This window comes from Muscardinus avellanarius (genome assembly GCF_963383645.1).
Source record: "Muscardinus avellanarius genome assembly, chromosome: 1".
Lineage (NCBI taxonomy): Eukaryota > Metazoa > Chordata > Mammalia > Rodentia > Gliridae > Muscardinus > Muscardinus avellanarius.
Window position 1 is genome coordinate 201,181,389 of NC_137786.1, and position 19,841 is coordinate 201,201,229.

Here is a 19,841-nt window from a genome sequence, read left to right on the forward strand (position 1 = left end):
GTGCCACCACTCACGGGTAGGTTTTCTCATAATAAATTTTGTTAAATAAGCTGTTGACCTTTCCACTTTTAGTTTACTCCTGTGTAAAACAGGGAAATCTATTTTATAGTCCTGTTATCTCAATCCTCAAAGCTTCTAGCTCAGGACCTGATAGATAAAAGTGATGTCCCTTGAATTAAAACTTTTCCACTTTAGCTTCTACTCATGGGAACCCAAAAGGCTGTATCATCATCCCTTTCCTCCTCTAGATGTTTTACTAGACAAAGAATGCCCTGTCCTTGATGCTTCAGAGTCATCTTATGACAAACAATTACATTATGTTCTAATAGTACTGTAGCCCCAAAGGCTAGAGGCAGTAGTTATATGGCACAAATGTTGGTAGTTTGAATATAATAGAGTCCGGTGGTCTCTTGTCTCAGAGTTCCTTTTATTTTTTATTTTATTTTATTTTTGGTGGTACTGGGGGTGGAACCTAGAGGCTTTCTCCAGACCTTTTTTTTATACTTTATTTGGAAATAGGGTCTCACTAAGTTGCTGAGAGCCTCACTAAGTAGCTGAGGCTGGCTTTGAACCCGTACGATCCTCCTGTCTGAGCCTCCCAAGCGGGGGATTACAAGCCTGCTCCACCATACCCAGCTCTCAGGGTTCCTTTTAATAATGGATTGATAAGAGGGTCCCTCCCCTTAGATTTTAGGGTACTGACTTAGAAATGTCTTTTTTTTGGGGGGGCTACTCATTTATTTTCACTTTTATGGTATATTTGAGTTAATTTTTTTTTTGCTGACCCTGTAATCTTCTGTAAATAATTATTTTTGTTTAAAAGCCAGTATGCTCAGATTGTTACAAAAATAGCATCATTATCATAGCCTTGTAGCAACATCTCATACAACTTTAATATAATTATCCCTAAACATACTGAAGTATTTACAGATTAAATATGCCTTAGGTTGCTTCAAAATAACCCAAGAGGCAGACGGATTAGAGGGGGGTAGTGAGTAAGGTGAAGACGAAATCTTCTGTGTACTATAGATAACTGTAAAGTGGGGATGGCTATGAGGAGGGTGAGGAGAGACAACTATTTTATTTTTGTTATGCAAATTCCGAACATACTTGAAGTCACACACACACACACACACACACACACACACACACACACACACACTGTCCAGACTAAGAGGAATTGGGTTTTGTTTGTGTTCTAATTTGCTGTGGTTCAGGAATTCACTTAAATTTTATTAAACCCTTTGTTTTCTCATTTGTAAATCAAGGGCTTGATGATTGTGAAAATAAAGCATCTAAGCAGTTGACTACATTAATATGTAGAGCTTTTGTGTGTGTTTGTGTGTGTGTATCATGGGGGATTGATCCCAGGGCATTCTACCTCTGAGCTGCACCATCAGTTCCATTTTATTTTTTACTTTAAAACAGGGTCTCACCAAGTTGCAGAGGGCTTCCCTAGGTTGCTGAGGCCGGCCACAAACCTGCAATCCTCTTGTCTCAGCCTCCCAAGCTGGTGTGCACCACTCACCCAGCAATATGTAGGTTTTTTTTTTTTTTTTGGTGGTACTGGGGTTTCTGGAAGCCCTTCTACCTCCGGGCTACACTCCCAGACCTATTTATTTTATATTTTTATTTGGAAACAGGGTCTCCTAAGCCAGTGCGTGGCTGGCTTTGAACCTGCGTGATCCTCCTGTCTCTGCGTCCCAAGCGCGGGGATTACAAGTGTGCACCACCATGCCAGGCTAGATATGTAGGTTTTTAAGCATTTAGCTTGCTCTTCTCTCCTCCTCTTCTCTTCTCTTCTCTTCTCTTCTCTTCTCTTCTCTTCTCTTCTCTTCTCTTCTCTCTCCTTCTCCCTCTCTCTCTCTCTCTCCCTAGAACCCAGGGACATCTACCTCTGAGCTACACCCCATTCCTATTTTTTAGTCTTTTTTATTTTTTGAAATAGGATCTCACTGAGTTGCAAAGGGCCTTGCTAAGTAGCTGAGGCTGTCCATGAACCGTGATCCTCTGGTCTCAGCCTCCCGAATGCTGGGATTACATGCATGTGCCACCGCCTGGCTAGTTTTCTTTTTAAAATAAAAATATAATTGGGGGCAGGTGTGATGGCTCACACATATAATCCCAGCATTCGGGAGGCTGAGACAGAAGGATCATGGTTCGCGGACAGCCTCAGCTACTGAGACCCTGTTTAAAAAAATAAAGAAAAAAAAATAGACCTGGAGGTGTAGCTCAAAGGTAGAATGCCTCTGGGTTCCATCCCCAGTACCGCAAAATAAATAAATAAATAAATAAATAAAATATATGTATTTAATATATATAATGTATAATTAATGGGTTTCTCTTGGATTTCACAATCTATTTTCTTTGACATAGTTCAGACTTAAGACTGGATAAAACTTCTAAATTCCAGCAGTATTCTTAAATGTTTATGGATGAGTATCAGTGTTTTCTATTGGTTACTTCCAACATTTCTCCTCATACTCTACTTAAAATTTTTAATTTTCCTTCATAACACTAAGCTTCATTACAAATTAAAGCAAAATAAACCACTTTATAAGCCTTTAATATTTCAAAACATTGAGTATAGTATTGTATTTCATACCATATAGAACAGTTTGCCACATATTTCACATATCTGCTATTCTATTTTTTAAATGAATGCAATAAAGTTTTCAATAATTTGAACTTTGGGAAAAAACTTTTAATTAGGATTTTCTTACCAAGTTATGATTTAATATCTATCAGATGTGTAAATATACAAACATGATAGCAATTTTTAAAACTTGTAAATAGTTGGCCTTACAAAATTACAACACACTGTAAATAAATCCCTCCCACATTTTATACAAACTACATGATTTTGATATACAAAGATTCTGTTTTTACATTGACAATGTACAACCAAGACTATTTACAATGCAAAAAAAGTATATAAACCACAATTTAACATTCTGCTACTGGCAGCCACTAAAGGAGGTAGCTTTAATTAAACAAAATGAACAGAAGCCACATTTCCCAACTTGTGTTCTAAAAATAATTTACATAAGATAAAAATTCATTATATGCACAGTATGTACAGTTTAATTATTAAACTGCAATCTAGCTTGATTTTTTTTAGTATATCCAGAATAATGAATATGGCAGTGGGTTTGCTCTTGATTTAGCAAATAGTTCAAATAACATATTGAGCAATTATAATTTTAAGACTCCACACAGTAATAGGTCAGAAGCCCATGGATATGAATCAAGTCAATTTTTAATTTTCAAAGACATAGGACTAAGTTTTATTCTTTTACATTTTTTACTCAATAACATAGTTGTCTTGTCTAACCAGAGCTCAGTATTTGAGCTACTGAATAGGCTCTTTTGTAAATCACAAGGAGAATCTAGGAAAGTTTCCATTGCAATAGAAAAGGTTCAGAAGAATCCAGCTCACTAGGAAATAAATATGTGTTTTGTGTCATAATCACTCCCAGTTTCTTCCAATGATATAAAAGTATTTACCCCGGTATTCAGTATTTTCTGTATAATCCATAAGTAGATGACATACAACAAAACTGGAAAATACTAGTTAGAGCCAATGATACTAGGAAGTGTTTGGGGACATTTCATGGAGCCATCGAATCCCTCAGGTCCTATTAAGATCTCCATATTAGTAATTTAGCTGAATCTACTAAATCCACATAGCAATTAGACCTTTACTTTGTCCTAGTAGTGTGCTTGCAGAACATTGAGGAAAAAAATGATGGCGATTGCACCAAAGCAAGATACAATGACCGGAAACAAATGTTTTGATATTTAAAAAAAAAATCTAACAGCTGTTAATATTGTTTCAAAAACATCTTCAGGTTTTAGATATATAAACTGAACAAAATTTATGATTCTTTTATGTCAGAGATGGAAATAGAAGACACAATAAGGCAGTACCTATGTGTACTCTCACAGTTCTAGCTAGGAGACAAATCCCTTTTTTTGGCCCTGCAGTAAGTTGTCCTGAGATTAATGATGAAACATTAGGTAAAATTAGCCTTCTTTTGTTTTATAAAGTCACAAAACTATTTTTAAAAAATATTAACAGCCATACTTTATTTTGTGCTTAATTCAGAAACAGGTGTAAATTTGCTTCTTGTAGATCAGAAAAACCTAAGTGATATTGCTGTACTATTTCCCAAATCCTTTTCAAGTTATGTTTGTTTCACATAGGCCACACATTGCTTGGACACGGCATCTGTCACGAAATTTGTAATGTAGGCACCTGTTTTTCAAAAATGTCTGCTTTGAGAAATAAACTGCCACCTTCCCCTTCTTCTAAGTGACACCAGGCAGTGATTACAGAACTGCTTCCCCGACAAAAGAACAGAATAGGGTTCACTCTAAAAACACTAGGGTTTTGGCTGATGGGGAAACAGTCACCAACACAGTAGTTCAGTCTTTAACTCTCGGTAGATTGTATGCGTAGCGCACCAAAGGGAATCCTCGACTCTGGTAGAAGCAGGCCCGGCCACAGGCCTGCACTTGGTCAGAACTGTCAGAGACAAAGGAATCCTCTTCATCGGCACAGTCGGAGTGGGCCGACTGTGTGCCACAATCAGACCAATATCCCTCTGGTCTTTGGCAAGAAGCCACTGCCAATGCAGGACAGCTGTGTGATTTTATTAAGTGTTTGCACGATACCGGCTTTGTCAAGAGGAACGATTCGCAGCAGTCACACACAGTCAGGTTCCCCTGCAAGTGTGAATACATGCCGCAGTCGTAGTAGAAGTCCTGTTCCACGCAACCACCTTGGCTACTGATGGAAACCGAAACGGACCCGCTCTTCTTGGAAACACGTCGCTTCAGTAACTTCCAGTCTTCTTTAAATTTGGGGTTGAAGAAAACATACAGGACTGGATTTAGGCAAGCAGGCAAGGGGAAAAATATCAGAGTGACTGACTTCATTATCTCGGGGCTGATAGAGATGGCGGTGATCAGCGGTGCAAAGGAGAAAAAGGCAACGGGGCAAAAAAAGATGCAGTTGGTGAAGATGAGCCACGCCACATGCTTAATCATGCTGGACTGGGAGTTTTCGGACAGGTCCTCTTTTTCCAAGTTGCAGTAAAGTTTAGTGTAGATAATGGCCATTAATAAAAACGCCAGTGAGTTCAACAGCACTAAGGTTACAGTGAATCCTAATGAGGGCGTTTCTCCCGTGGGGAACGGCAAGCACAGGGGTGATGCAGAATATTCCCCTCTGTGGAAAAGGGGGAAACAGCCCGCTAATACAGCACCCAGGAAAGCAAAAAGGGCGGCAACCCGAAACTGCCTGAGATGATTGCTTTTCCCATTTTTCATAATATTTTTGGCAGATAAGCTTCTTTCGACAGCTGCTAATGTCAGCAAAAAGATGGCACTCTCCGAGGAGAAAACTGCAAGAAACCCAGCCACTTTGCAGCCACTGCCAGTCTCCCACCAAATGCCAAATTCAGCGAATCTGCCCCAGGACACGGCATCAAGGAAAGTTAAGATGCCGGTGTAGACTCCCATGAATAAGTTAGACACAGAAATCAAGCCTATGAACAACTTGGAGGAAGGTAGTGCCGCACAGGATGCAAACGTTGTTAAAATGACAAGCAGGTTGAAAAACAGAGCAACCAAGAAAATGAACCACACGGTCAGACGAATCATCCAGCTTCCCAGTAAGTATTCGCAGGGCTTAAAAGCACCTAAAATAAAGAAGAAAGAAAAAATGAAAAATGATTTAGCAAGTACCCTATTTCCTAGTCCTTATATAATTTATAAGTTTATCTGTACGTATGTATTATACTTTAACAGATGTTTACCTCTTTCTTATGGCATTCAAAGGCAACCAAATAAGGCAGGTTAAGATAGGTACAGTTATCCCCATTTTTCATCCAAAGAAACTGACATTTCAAGGCCTTTGTGAACTGATGAAGGTCAGTCAGTAAGATGAGACAAAAACCACAGTGTTGACTATTCACACCAGGCTAGGCTGAAAAAAACGCTATATAACAGAAACTAGAATTGCAAGATCTCATTTTAGTAGTTGAATTTTTGTTCTAATAACTGATTTTGACATGCCAGGTATATCACATATGACACCTGTTTTATTTAAAAATTGGGAATGAAGAAATTTTGACTAAGAAAACTATATGCTTCAATGGCCTAAAAGATTTATCTTTCTAAACTGTTATGAAATTTAACATATTTAATAAAGCATTTTAATCAGATAGTCACAAACCCACAGTCCAGTTTTATACCATTTACCTGATTTCCAAGTAACAGATATTTTTTTTTTCTTCTTTGTGGTACTGGGGATTGAACTCAGGGGCAATCTAACTCTGAGCTATACTTCCAGGCCTTTTTTATTTTTATTTTTTGTATTTATTTATTTATTTATTTATTTATGTATTTATTTATTTATTTATTTTTTGCAGTCCTGGGGATGGAAACCAGGGGTAGTCTACCTCTAAGTCACACCCCCCCACCACTACTTTTTTTTTGTCTTTTTTTTTTTTATTTTTGGTGGTACTGGAGTTCCTGGAAACTCTTCTCCCTCTGGGTACACTCCCAGACCTATTTAATATTTTTTTTGGAAACAGGGTCTCTTAAACCAGCACGACTGGCTTCGAACCTGCGCGATCCTCCTGTCTCCGCCTCCCAAGCGTGGGGATTACAAGCGTGCGCCACCACGCCTGGCTTTGTCTTTTTATTCTTTGAAACAGGGTCTCACTGAGTTGCAAAGGGCCTTGCTAAGTAGCTGAGGCTGTCCATGAACCGCGATCCCGTTCTCTGCCTCCTGAATTCTGTGATTACAAGTGTGCACCACCATGCCCAGATTATTTTTATTTTGAAACAGGGTCTCACTAGCTTGCAGAGGTCTCACTAAGTTGCTGAGGCTGGCCACAAACCTGTGATCTTCCTGTCTCAGCCTCCCGCCGATTACTGGAATTACAAGCGTGCACCACGCTCAGCCCTCAGAAACTTTTTTTTTTTTTTTTTTTTTTTTTTACCACTCTCTCTTAGGAAATGCTAACATGGAAGCTTTTAAGCTTTTAAGCTTTATCTCTGTATGGGGACTCATCATTCTTCATGAAGGAAGGATGGTTCATCTGTCCTGGGAGAAGAGGACCTCCGTTGGGAACTGTTTCTGTTTCATAGGTGAGTAGTGTCACTTTCACCAAAAGTGCCAACACCCAGCCTCTGTCTCTAGAAGCCTGCTGCCTGCTCTGGAGCTAACCAAAGGAGCAGGTGCTCATCACGAGCCCATCACTGTCTGGATATGACTACTAAGTGGAGACGGCTGTAGGTAGAGGAGTCACCACAGGTTCAAGTCTAGCCTCTCCTTTAAGAAAGCTGTTTCCTTCTCATTGGGATATCGATTCATTTTTGTACATTCTGCAACACGTGAACTGCAGTGCAGGTAGTGAGTGAGCTACACCTCTAACTTTTGAAAATTAATATAGAACTATAGTGTGTGTAATATAATGACATTCAGTGCAGTAAATTCCATAAACTCAGGTGAGCCTTACCAATTCTATTTAGTCATCTGGTACGACTGAACTCATTCTCCACACAGTGCACTGTGTTACATATTCAAAGGACATACACACAGCCCTTCTAGAAGCTCATTGGCTCAGCAAGAGTCACTAATGCACCAGAGCACTTTTTTTTTTTTTTTTTTGCGGTACTGGGGATGGAACCCAGGAGCCTTATACCCCTGAGCTACACCCCCAGCCCTATTTTTTTTTTTTTAGCATTTTTATTCTTTGAAACAGGGTCTCACTGAGTTGCAAAAGGCCTCACTAAGTAGGTGAGGCTGTCCATGAACCATGATCCTCTGGTCCCCGCCTGCCAAATGCTGGGATTACAAGTGTGCGCCACCATGCCTGGCCTATGATAGCACTTGTGATTCTAAGTAAAAAAACTGATGTCCAGATAAACCTGCAACATCATTCTAGCAGGAATCTACTTCATAGCACATCATTTAACCAAAAAATTTAATCCTTACTTGTAGAGTAAAATTATAAGCCCATCTTCTCTGGTAGATTAGGCTAAATATTACAATACAACCAAACATGTGGCATCAGTTTAGTAACTTTTCTAAAACTACAAATTCTATGAGGTAAACCAGAAAAGACAAGGCTACATGAAACACACATAAACATGCACCCTAAACATCCTTATGGACCAATAACAATTCAGAACTAGTCCTACACTTACAGGAGCATCAAGAAAGCACCTCTCCAACTCTGTGCAGAACCCTCACCTGGGGAGCTGGTCAACATGCAGATTCTGGCTCAGTGTGTCTGAATCTGAGATTCTGTAAGGGATACCTGAGTCCTAGTACACTGACGACACGATGACTCAGAAGGCCTTCCAGGACTATCTCATCCCACGCCTTCTCACACCCATCTCCCAGAAGTTTGAGATATATTTGTTCAACGTTTACATAAAGCAAGAAACTATAGCACATGGGCTGGGCATTACCTGTGGAAGGTGTACAATGGATGATTATTTGACTATGCTCTTCATTTTCAGCACTGCTGGTGACATTTGCTGCATCTGTGGCACCTGAATATTAAACAAAGTATTTTGAATTTAGACCATGCAGTGCAAAAGAACCACGTGTTTCTACAATGGATTAGTGTAACATAAGTTCAGCTTATGCAAGGTGTGATAACATATTAAAGATGCCGGTAAAACAGTACATGCCATTTTTCTCCCAGGCTTTGTATTGATCCTTCCCAAACTGATTACACCACAGACACTTTGATTAATGCCTCAAGGAGTGTTCCTTTTCTAAAGGTTCATGCACTTGCCTTTCTCCTTTGTCACACTGTGGTCTTGGAGGCCATTATCTTCTGTGTTTAAATTGGCATAAGAGTCACAACCCCAAAATGCACAGCACTGATAAGCATATGGCACTGATAAAGACCTGGAAAAATATTGTAAAACAAACAATGAGTAGTAACTTCACAGATATGATTTTGTTTTGTAATCTTTGAAACCCCCATCTGTGATCAGAAAGACCTGGCATGTTTTCGGTTGACCATTCATCCCCTGGGGGCCTGTTTTCTTACCTATGAAAATAACGCTGGTGAAACTCATAAAGAGGGTCATAAAGATACACCCATGAGCTTCCCCTTTCTATGAGGTAGTCCTTAAAATATGGATGCAAATCAAGTCATATTTAACATTTGATGATATTGCAATTTAAAGTAAAAATTTTTAAATTCCTTTTATATATATCTTAACCATGCCATATTTATCATATGAACTTGGTAGTTTCATTTAGAATTAATGCCCTATGTCATTTGGGGCTTTAGATTATTAAATGAATTTATTTTTTCATATAAATGTAATAAAAATACTTGCTCTCTTCTCCCACAGTAAGATTCTCAAGAACTTTACTACATCTAATGAGGTACTCCCAAAACTCTGAAGTCTCTAGGAAGTATTACAGCCTTGCATTAATTTCTGCACATTTAAATAGTTTCTCACATCTTGCTGCAAATGATAAGCCCCCCCACAAAAAAAAGAAAAGAAACAAAATTCTAATGAGCAGTTACATGATGCTCTCTGAGAGCATCCAGGGCTTCAGCTCAGGTTCTCAACAACTATGGAAAATTCCCATGTTCTATTTTTCACCAAATTTGCAAGGGCAGAGGTAGAAACTAATACTCTTAAAATTACAGCCTGTCAGAAAAATCTGGAAACCATTGCAAAAAACCAGGATACTGTATAATTTTAGAACCTATCATAACTTTAGTGAAAAAAGAAAAATCAGCAAAAACACACCTGAGATTAACAAAGTCCTTGGCTCCTAAGGCTTCTTTCAGCTTGAAGTTGCCCACAAGCTTCAGTTGATTTAGCCCATTCAGGCCTTCCGTAGGAAATGAAGTTAATTCATTGAAACTTACATCTCTAAAATGTCAATGAGAATTCAAGTTAACTCTCTAATATGCAAATCACACAAAAATACCTATCTATGTATTAACATTAATAAATATCAGATCCCCAAGAAGAAGTTTAGGGGTGCTAAAACAACAGACCTAGAATGCACCTTGACATCTAAGAAGCTACTACTATCAATTCGGCTTAGCTTTTACACAAGGGAACAAATAAAGAGAAAAATATTTTTATTTGACCATGATAAAACGTTAAGTTTCTGTAGCACTACTTACAACTTTTGTAATATTACTGCATATAATCATCTGTCTACTTACAGGTTAGTTATTGGCCCAAGCTTCGCAAAAGCTTTGCTATGAATTTCATGGATGAGGTTTCTACTCAGATCTCTGCAATTATAAGAGAAACAACCTGTTCATCTTTTCAAATAAACACTCAAAATGCCAGTCAAGGACTTAGACTACACTTTCCAATCTGAAGTAGTGACACAGTATCTCTGATCAGATAGCAGTCTGCCATGTTTATGTGGATGCCCACTTCTTCACCACAATCTATTTCTTAGAATACCTCCCTGTAGCTGTAATTCTCATGGAGTCTATTTGAAAACAGTTGTGGATTTTCTCCACCTTATCATTCTGGTACTTGTTCAAAAATATTAAATGATATAATACTTGGTACTATTAACTAGGGGAAGAAAAGCCCAGCACTTGACAAAGCTGAAAATAAAAACAGCCTTCCTACTATTTGCCTTTTCAAAGGTTAGTGATAAGGCCTCAGGGAAGACAAACAGTCAATAAGCCAAAGAGGTCATTCCAGGAGGGCTCCAGATACCATTCTTCTCCTAAGCAGGAAGTAAAAATCCTATCAATAGCAGAGAGAGCTCCATATTTAGGAAGACCCTGAAGAATTCAGTTATTACAGAACAAAGCAAAAAAAAAAAAAAAAATCTGTAGCCACACCTGAATTGGGTCTTAATGGAAATTTAAAGATTAGATAAATTCATTCTATAACACATCTCATGGAGAACAGAAAAGCTTGGTGGCAAATCATAAAAAGATCAGCTTTCAGCCAGGCGTGGTGGCGCACGCTTATAATCCCAGCATTTGGGAGGCTGAGCAGGAGGATCGTGGTTCGCGGACAGCCTCAGCTACTTAGTGAGGCCCTCTGCAACTCAGTGAGACCCGGTTTCAAAATAAAGAATAAAAAATAGGGCAGGGAGTGTAGCTCAGAGGCAGAATGACGCTGGGTTCCATCCCCAAACCCGCCAAAAAAAAAAAAAAAAAAGACCAGCTTTCTTTTTTCTTTTTTCTTTTTTTGTGGTGCTGGGGATGGAACCCAGGGTCATTCTACCTCCGAGTGACACCCCTAGCCTGATTTTTTTTTAATTCTTTATTTTGAAACAGGGTCTCACTAAGTTGTGGAGGGCCTCACTAAGTAGCTGAGGCTGGCTGCAAAGCCAGATCCTCCTGTCTCAGACTCCTGAGTACTGGGATTACAAGCATGTGCCACCATGCCTGGCTTAAAGACCAGCTTTCTATTGTTGTCATTTATCAGTGCTCTAGAAGTGATGACAGCTAGAAGCCAGCTCCCGTTCCCATGCCCAGGCCCCCTGAAAAACCATCCTCAACAAAGATACGGAAACCCAACTACCAATTAAATATTCTATTTTTACTAGAATTCATGTTTTCTTTTTCAGTGTTGAGGAAAAAGGAAGAAAGAAAGAAAGAAAGAAAGAAAGAAAGAAAGAAAGAAAGAAAGAAAGAAAGAAAGAAAGAAGCCCAGGGCCTTGTGCATGCTAAACAAGTACCCCACCACTGAGCCACATCCCCAACCTGTTTAGTTTTTTAAAGGGAAACCACTGGAAAAACAGATTCAATAGATGTATTTTGCTTCACTGTCGATTGTTCATACTTTTCTATGTTAAAATAAATATTAATATAGTATATTCTATTTTTATGCTAAAGTTCTATGAAGCCAGTGAGTGACAAATTTTGTACTAGCAACCTCTATTATGCATATATATAATTTAGCTGGGTGTTTTGGCACATGCCTGTAATCCCAGTATTTGTGAATCTGAGAGAGGAGGATCACAGATTTGAGAGCAGTCTCAGCAACTTAATGAGAACTATTTTTAAATAAGAACTAAAATAGTGCTGGGGGAGTAGCTTGAAGGTAGAATATACCTGGGTTCAATCTCTAGTACTACACACAGATTAAATAAATAAATGAGAGAGAGAGAGAAAAGAGATGGGGGGGAAGAGCGCGAGAGGGAAGACCAATCACCGACCAAAGATTTTTCAATGAGAATGTCTGCTTTATGAGCTGTGTTTGTAGCAATAGATACCCTGCTCAGGGGTCAGCACACTTTTCCCTGTAGAGGGCCAGAGAGTAAATATTTTCACCTGTCTGGGTCATGAGGTCTTTGCTGCAACGACTCAACTGCCATAATACGATGAAAGCAGCTTTAGACTACACTTCAACAAAAGGTTTGGCTGTGTTCCAAAAGAACTTAATTTATAAACTGGAGACAGGCTGGATGTAGGCCACAGGCTGTAGTTTGCCTACCCTCATCTAATGAACTGACAAACCGCACCATTATAACTTGAAAACAAGCAAAGCTGCGTCTCTTAGGTTATATACACACACTTCTTTTCATTCACTGATAGGCAATATCATCTATTAGCTAAGGTAAAGTATGTTATTTACAAAGTACCAAGTGGTAAGTGCTATGTTTTAAATATAGCTAATAATATGAAAATCATACTGGCATATAAATTCTAACTTAATAAAAATTTTAATTAATAAGACAAACTTACAGAATCCTTAGGGATACCAGGCCTTGAAAAGTACCTTCCTTTATTTGGTAGATTTGATTACGTTGCAATGAACTAAAAAATGAAGGGGGGGGGGTTAAGAGTGAGAAAGAAAAAAAATATTTTGAAAAATAAGATTTTTTGTTGTTTTTTCAAAATTCAAATACCCATTCATATATAACATACATTGATCTTGTTTACAGAGAACTGTTATTTTCTCATCTATAAAATGAAAAGGCTAGACTAACTGGTACTCTATCCCAAATTATTCTCGGAGTTAACTGGTCCATTATCTAAATTGCTTATCAAGCCCACTCAGGTATGAGGGAAGGAAGATGATGGTAAAAGACCCAAGACAACAGGACAGGAAGCTGGGGAAGAAAGAGACCAAATGGTGGAGAATTAATAACTTCCACTCAGTCGGCACCCAGCTTTCACTAGAGCTGTTGCACGTAGGTCCACAGTGGGCACCAGTGTTCACGTCTGGTTTCCCTCAGGAGCCAGGACAACTTTCTCTGTGTTTGTTTTAAAAGTATAAGCCAGGCGTGGTGGTGCACGCCTGTAATCCCAGTACTCAGGAGGCTGAGACAGGAAGGTTGTAAGTTTGAGGACAACCTCAGCAAGTAATGAGATTCTCATCAATGTAGCAAGACCCTGTTTCCAAATAAAAATTAAAATCGGTTTGGGATATAGCTTGAAGGTCTAGAATGCTTCTGGGTTCAATCCCTAGTAACACACACACACACACACACACACACACACACACACACACACACATATATATATATATATATAGAGAGAGAGAGAGGGTTTTAGCTACCCCACTCTATAAGCATCAATTAGAATGCCTGATAGATGAGAGCCTAAGTTAATGCTGGAGGCATGAATACATCTGACACAATTTGACATTTTGTTGACAGGAATACCTGATTATATGAATTTCTAATTTCTTGATATTAACACCATTTATCCAAAATAGGAAATGTTCAGCAAACTAATAACACACAACAGCAAAAGGAATAAGCCAAAGATCAACTTACATTTCTTCCAGAGCATGGCAACCATTAAAACTTGGAAGGTCTCTTATGTTGTTGTAAGACAAGTCCCTTAAAACAACAGAAATGAACAAATTAATGTCAAGTTATTAGAATACTCTGTGAAAAAATGCTGCACTCAGAAGCCTTGAGAGTAGCAACTAAGAGCCACGTGTGGTGGTATACACCTGCGATTCTAGTACTTGGGAGGCTGAGACAGGAGGATTGCAGGATGGAGACCAGCCTCAGCAACCTAGTGAGACTTTCAGTAACCTAGGGAGACCCTGTCTCAAAAGAAAAAAAAAAAATAGAAAGGATTGGGGGTGTTATTTGGAAGTAGAAATCCCCTGGGTTTAATCACTAGTACCACAAAAAGAAAAGTAACAAAGAGAGCACAACTAAAGTGATAAGAGCTGAATAATAAAAGCAACTATTTTCTCCGTAAGACAAGCTTCTAGAGAAAATTGGTAGCATAATATAGGCATAAGATCTGTTAAGTTCAAGTACATAATGCTGAATGCAGACAATATGAAGAAACACACTATACTTTTCAAGGGCTATTTAAATGATAACATATAATATGTAAATGTTTTAAGTGGTCAAGCTGCAGGTTTTAAAAATTTATACTTCTCAGCCGGGCGTGGTGGCGCACGCTTGTAATCCCCGCACTTGGGAGGCTGAGACAGGAGGATTGTGCAGGTTTGAAGCCAGCCTCAGCTACTTAGTGAGGCTCTCAGCAACTTAGTGAGACCCTGTTTCCAAATAAAATATAAAATAGGTCTGGGAGTATAGCCTGGAGGTAGAAAGCCTCTGGGTTCCACCCCCAGTACCACCAAAAAAATAAAATATATATATATACTTCTTAATATTGCTTATGTCAATGTTGTTTATTGAAAATATTTATCCAATACTTGTTATTGTAAATATTCTCTATGTGGTCCTATAATAAAAAAATCTATAATATAATGATACATGTACTTACATTAAAAAATTGTATTAGAAAAAAATGTCAAAACCGTTAATGTTCAATCCTAAAGCAGTTTTCCCTCACTTTATCATCAAGTTGAAGTGACTCCACTACACCATTTAATTATTTGCTTACTCAATCAGTCACTTATTTTGTTACTATTTCCTTCCACTGAATGCTTATTAACAACTTAATAACTTAATTGTTTGCTTTGGTGACATTTTTACATCCTGTATTTACTTTTAATTTCTAGGTCAACTTAAAAGTTTTTAGAAAGCTACATACTTTCATTCCTAATTTAAGACAGCTTTCAGCCTTGTAAGGTTACCAAAGAAAAAGAGAAAAATACAGGGAGATAACACCCCTGGAAAAATTAGGAAACTGACAAGGAGTCAGGATAAGAAAAACAAAACAAAACAAACAAAAAAAAAACCCGATACAGAATCTACCTTGGTTTTACTTGGTTCAAAATAAAGTCACAAGAGGCGTAATATATGTACAATCCTAGATCCAAATTCAAATGCATTACCTCCCTGGGGTCTACTAAAATGTCTGCTCCTTTACATGAAAGAAAAATAAGACATCAGTATGCCTCAAAACCTCCTCAGGAAAACAGTTTGTTAAAAATAAATAAAACCAGAGCCGGGCGTGGTGGTGCACGGTTGTAATCCCCGCACTTGGGAGGCGGAGACAGGAGGATCGAGCAAGTTTGAAGCCAGCCGTGCTAGCTTAAGAGACCCTGTTTCCAAATAAAAAGCATGAAATAGGTCTGGGAGTGTAGCCCGGAGGTAGAAGGGTTTCCAGGAACCCCAGTACTACCAGAAAAAATAAAATTAAATAAATAAATAAATAAACAAATATAAAACCAGAGCCAGGTGTGGTGGTAGATAACAATAACATCAGTACTTGGGAGGCTGAAACAGTAGGATCATGGATTTCAAAGACAGCCTTGGAAAATTAGAGCGACCCCCAGCAACTTAGTGAGACCTTGTTTCAAAACAAATTAATTAATTAAAAAATAATAAGGCTGGGGTGTGTAGCTTAGGGGTTGAATGCCCATCTGTTCAAAATAAATATATAAACCTGAACATTTGTAAAGTACATAAAAAAAAAGTTATGAGGAGAAGGGGAAAAGAATACAACTTACAATGTCCTGAGCATCTTCTGTTCCTGGCACAAATTATCAGGTATGCTGCTTATCTTGGTACCTGTCAATGTCCTGCGAAAGAACATTACTCATCTAAGAAATAATTCAAGCCAGGATAGTAAACAAGATATTATTCTTGTATTCAAAAATAAATGCACACATAAATCATGTGAATAGAGACTGCATCCTACTGCCCAGTCAGTCTCCAAAGTTAGGGATGTGGGAGTGTTGATCCACTTCACACTTGGTTAGAATCACCTTCCCAATGATGCTAGAAAGCCTTGTGATGTAAGATGTTAGTGTTCCCCAGATGATGGGCTTGACTTCCCACATGGACCAATAGAAAAATAAGAATTCTCAGTCACAGCCTGGCCACAACCACCTGCCTGTTACTCTCACACACTCAAAACATCTGAAAGCAACTTAGCCTCCAAATATCATTCCTATGTTTCCCCAGTGGATGTGGCCCAGCACTCTGAAATATGCCCTCCCCCCGGTCTATCCTCCCACTTTCAGTCATCAGCTCTGGCTATTTCTTCCTCTGTCCTGTTCTAATATCTGACCCCTTCTCTCTACTTTTACAGCTATAATGCAGATCAGATGTCAGGAGGGGTGGAGGGATCTGACAGACCCCGCTACTTGTCCTGCGGGAACTCAGCGATGGTGCTGGATGTGACCATTCTGTGCCTCCTCGAGGCTCTTCTAGCTCTAGTCCCTCTTCTCCTTTCCTTCCTCATACCACCTGCTCAAACATTCTCCACACTGGCAAGCTGCCTTAAAGGTTCAGTTTAAACTCCTTATCTTAGTATTTCCCAACTTTTATATTTTGCAACCTGGCATGTGTGAAAATCGTTAACATTCATATGGCACACTGTGGTAAGGCTCCCATAGCTGGAGACCCGAGCTGCTTCAGGCCTCACTATCTTTCTGCAGGGCTGAGGGCAAGATCTTAGATGCACCTGTAACCCATTCACAGACTTGACACGAGGAGACTTTGCCATAGCCAACTGTTCAGTATTCAAGGCTTGTCATTCAACTATCTGGACTCAATTTTCCAAATCTCCCCATGACACATTTCATCCTATTATAAACATACAATTCTTAGCTATCTGATAATCTGTATGCCCTCCCTGAGTATATTCTTGATATTCCTAGTTTTACTAAATCCTGCCTTTCTAAACATAAGACCCAACTCTGGGAAACCTGGTAATGTTCAATTTCCAAACGTTCCACCTCCTGGGCAAAGCATTCTCTGCTGGTGTACATAGGTTCTGAGTTCCTACAGCACTGCTTCTAATTTGGCACTTATCTGTGCTTTTATATTTTCAGTGACATTTTTAGATTTTCTGTTTGCATAGTATGCTCTACTCTGCTTGAGGTGATTGACCCCAGACCTAACACATCCATCTCTATGCATAATGTTGACAAAGGGAGTTTGAAAGAATGGGAATGAACCCATCATCATCATTAAAAAGCACCAGCACCCTGCTAGCAGGCCTGTGGATGGACCCTCCCAAGCGCCCTGCTCAAAGCCCCACTTACAGGCTCTCCAGGTGGACAGTTCCGGTTAGATTGGGGAATGACTGCACCATGCTGGCACCACGAATGACTCTTTAAGAAATTCAGAGAGAAAAAGTAATTAAAAATTATATTTTTCATTGAGGATATTTTCACTTTGTCTTTTAAACAGTTTACAATTATAGTACTAAAAGCAAAGGTAGTCACCCATCCCTTGATGGCACTTGAGAGCGTGATAGTTTAGTCAAGTGTTCACAATCAATAAAAACCACTATAAATGTCCACAGCCATATTTTGGACTTCTGCCCAGGGAGAGAAACAAATAAAAGACTTTGTTTTCTGAAGCTATGATAATCAATTCTTGTTTTGCATTAGAAGAGTATGTTTTTAAACTTGCACAATACTTACAAGGAATGCAGATCAGATAGATTGTGAAATGCCGAGTTCCCCACAAAAGATAGAGGATTATCATACAAATGTCTGTAAAAAAAATCCAAAAGAAGAAAAGTTTTCATATGTTCACCAGCGCTCTAATGTTGAATTATATTCATAATGTACATATTTCTAAAAGCCTGAATTTTCATTCCTTATCCAGCTGTTTGGCTGGCATTGTACAGATATAGCTTTACATGATTATGTATTTAAAAGAAACTTTCAAAAGTACTTACATAGTTCTTAAAAGTGGATTACCACCAAATGCTCCATCAGGGATAATAGAAATGGAATTGCTATGAAATCCCCTAGAAAGATACAAGAAAAATATATTCAAATGTGCATGTAATGTGAAATATGTTAAAACTGGAGATACTACACTGCTGTTCAATATTATACAAAATAGAACTGATAAAGCTTACACAATTTTTTTTTTTTTTTTGGTGGTACTGGGGTTCCTGGAAGCCCTTCTACCTCCGGGCTACACTCCCACGGGCTACACTCCCAGACCTATTTTTTTAACTTTTCTATGTGGAAACAGGGTCTCTTAAGCCAGCCAGGCTGGCTCTGAACCAGCGCGGTCCTCCTGTCTCCGCCTCCCAAGCGCGGGGATTACAAGCATGTGCCACCACACCTGGCCACAAATATTTTTTTAAATGTGGGGAGCCTACATTTTTAATGCTCTCTTATCTTTTTCAGAACTATATCTAATTCCTTTAAACCCACTGATTAGACTAGTATCTAGCAGGTGTCTCATACACATCATCTGTTGCTTCATCATCAGAGGACTTTATACTATGAGCATCAAGGTATTCCGGCCCCCAAATCTCTCCATTTTGCCTTTAGGCAATGCATGGTAGACTACTAGCTGTCAATCTTTGTTATGCCATATATATTCCTCTGCTCGTAACAAACCCAGTGTTCAAACTGCTCACTCATACTTTTTCATCATTTGAATATTTTCATCTTTCTTTAAATCTGATCAAATGCTTTTCCAAATTCTTTGCTGATGCCTTTTCCAATGACTCTGAGCTTTAACGAAGTCTTTTTCTGGGATGTCTTCTTTATCCCATTCATTCAAAACTTATTTCTACCTAGAAACAGCTATGTAGCTATGTGCCTGTCTTCTGTGGTCTGCCTTCGAGTAAGACTAAGCCTCTAAACTCCTCAAAGGCACAGACTACATACATCATACCTTTTAGTTTCAACATCATCACACCTTCTGTTCAAAATTGTACCAGCTAACACAATTTGATTCATATGATTATGTGTGTGCTCATGTGTGTCATGGATATATATATATACATAGCAGTACAATGATGTTCTAAAAATCTCTCTGTTGGAATATTACATGGTAAATTCAAAGGATATTAGGGCATAAAGAACACAAAACAATACTCACAGCTCTTTTAGGCTAGGAAGGGCTTTGATAGCTTGAGGAAATTCTTCCAAGTTATTATAATTCAAGTCCCTAGAAAAATGAGAGAACATATGTAAAGATACTGAACAGTGATCACAATTTATAAGGCATTTCAGTACAAATATATATTAAAAAGTCATATCTTAGCTGGGCGTGGTGGCGCACGCTTGTAATCCCCGTGCTTGGGAGGCTGAGACAGGAGGATTGCACAGGTTGGAAGCCAGCCTCAGCTACTTAGTGGGGCTCTCAACAACTTAATGAGACCCTGTTTCCAAACAAAATATAAAATAGGGCTGGGAGTATAGCCCAGAGGTTGAAAGCCTCTGGGTTCCACCCCCAGTACCACACACACACACAAAAAAAAAATAATAAATAAAAGCGTGCAAGAGTTTTAATTGAATTTATACTTTTTCTTAGAATGTTGAAGAGAAGGTAAAAAAATACTGCTTCTTCTATGACTATGTAATTTTAAAAGTTCAAAGAGTTTTCAGAGTTGCATGTGACTGGAGAATTAAATAAGCAAATTATCTGAATGCTTATTTCTCAGAAAATTCACTAGGAAATAGAATGCATTGAATATACATTTGTAGATGAGAGA

At 38.6% G+C, this 19,841-nt stretch overlaps 1 protein-coding gene across 2 annotated transcripts in view; it reads right to left on the reverse strand.

Annotated features, from left to right (window-relative positions):
- Positions 1-4,428: 4,428 nt before the first annotated feature.
- The window catches only part of LGR4 (leucine rich repeat containing G protein-coupled receptor 4), a gene marked incomplete at both ends in the record, with an annotated part of 108,035 nt that continues 92,622 nt past the window's right edge, over positions 4,429-19,841 (reverse strand). For both annotated transcript variants that reach the window (XM_080695356.1, XM_080695355.1), the window contains 12 exons: positions 4,429-5,705; positions 8,491-8,574; positions 8,823-8,938; positions 9,802-9,927; positions 10,230-10,301; positions 12,729-12,800; positions 13,766-13,831; positions 15,874-15,945; positions 17,416-17,484; positions 17,800-17,871; positions 18,060-18,131; positions 19,226-19,294. In XM_080695356.1, coding sequence (XP_080551482.1) covers positions 4,429-5,705; positions 8,491-8,574; positions 8,823-8,938; positions 9,802-9,927; positions 10,230-10,301; positions 12,729-12,800; positions 13,766-13,831; positions 15,874-15,945; positions 17,416-17,484; positions 17,800-17,871; positions 18,060-18,131; positions 19,226-19,294 — 2,167 coding nt within the window. The remainder of the gene's footprint in view (positions 5,706-8,490; positions 8,575-8,822; positions 8,939-9,801; positions 9,928-10,229; positions 10,302-12,728; positions 12,801-13,765; positions 13,832-15,873; positions 15,946-17,415; positions 17,485-17,799; positions 17,872-18,059; positions 18,132-19,225; positions 19,295-19,841) is intronic.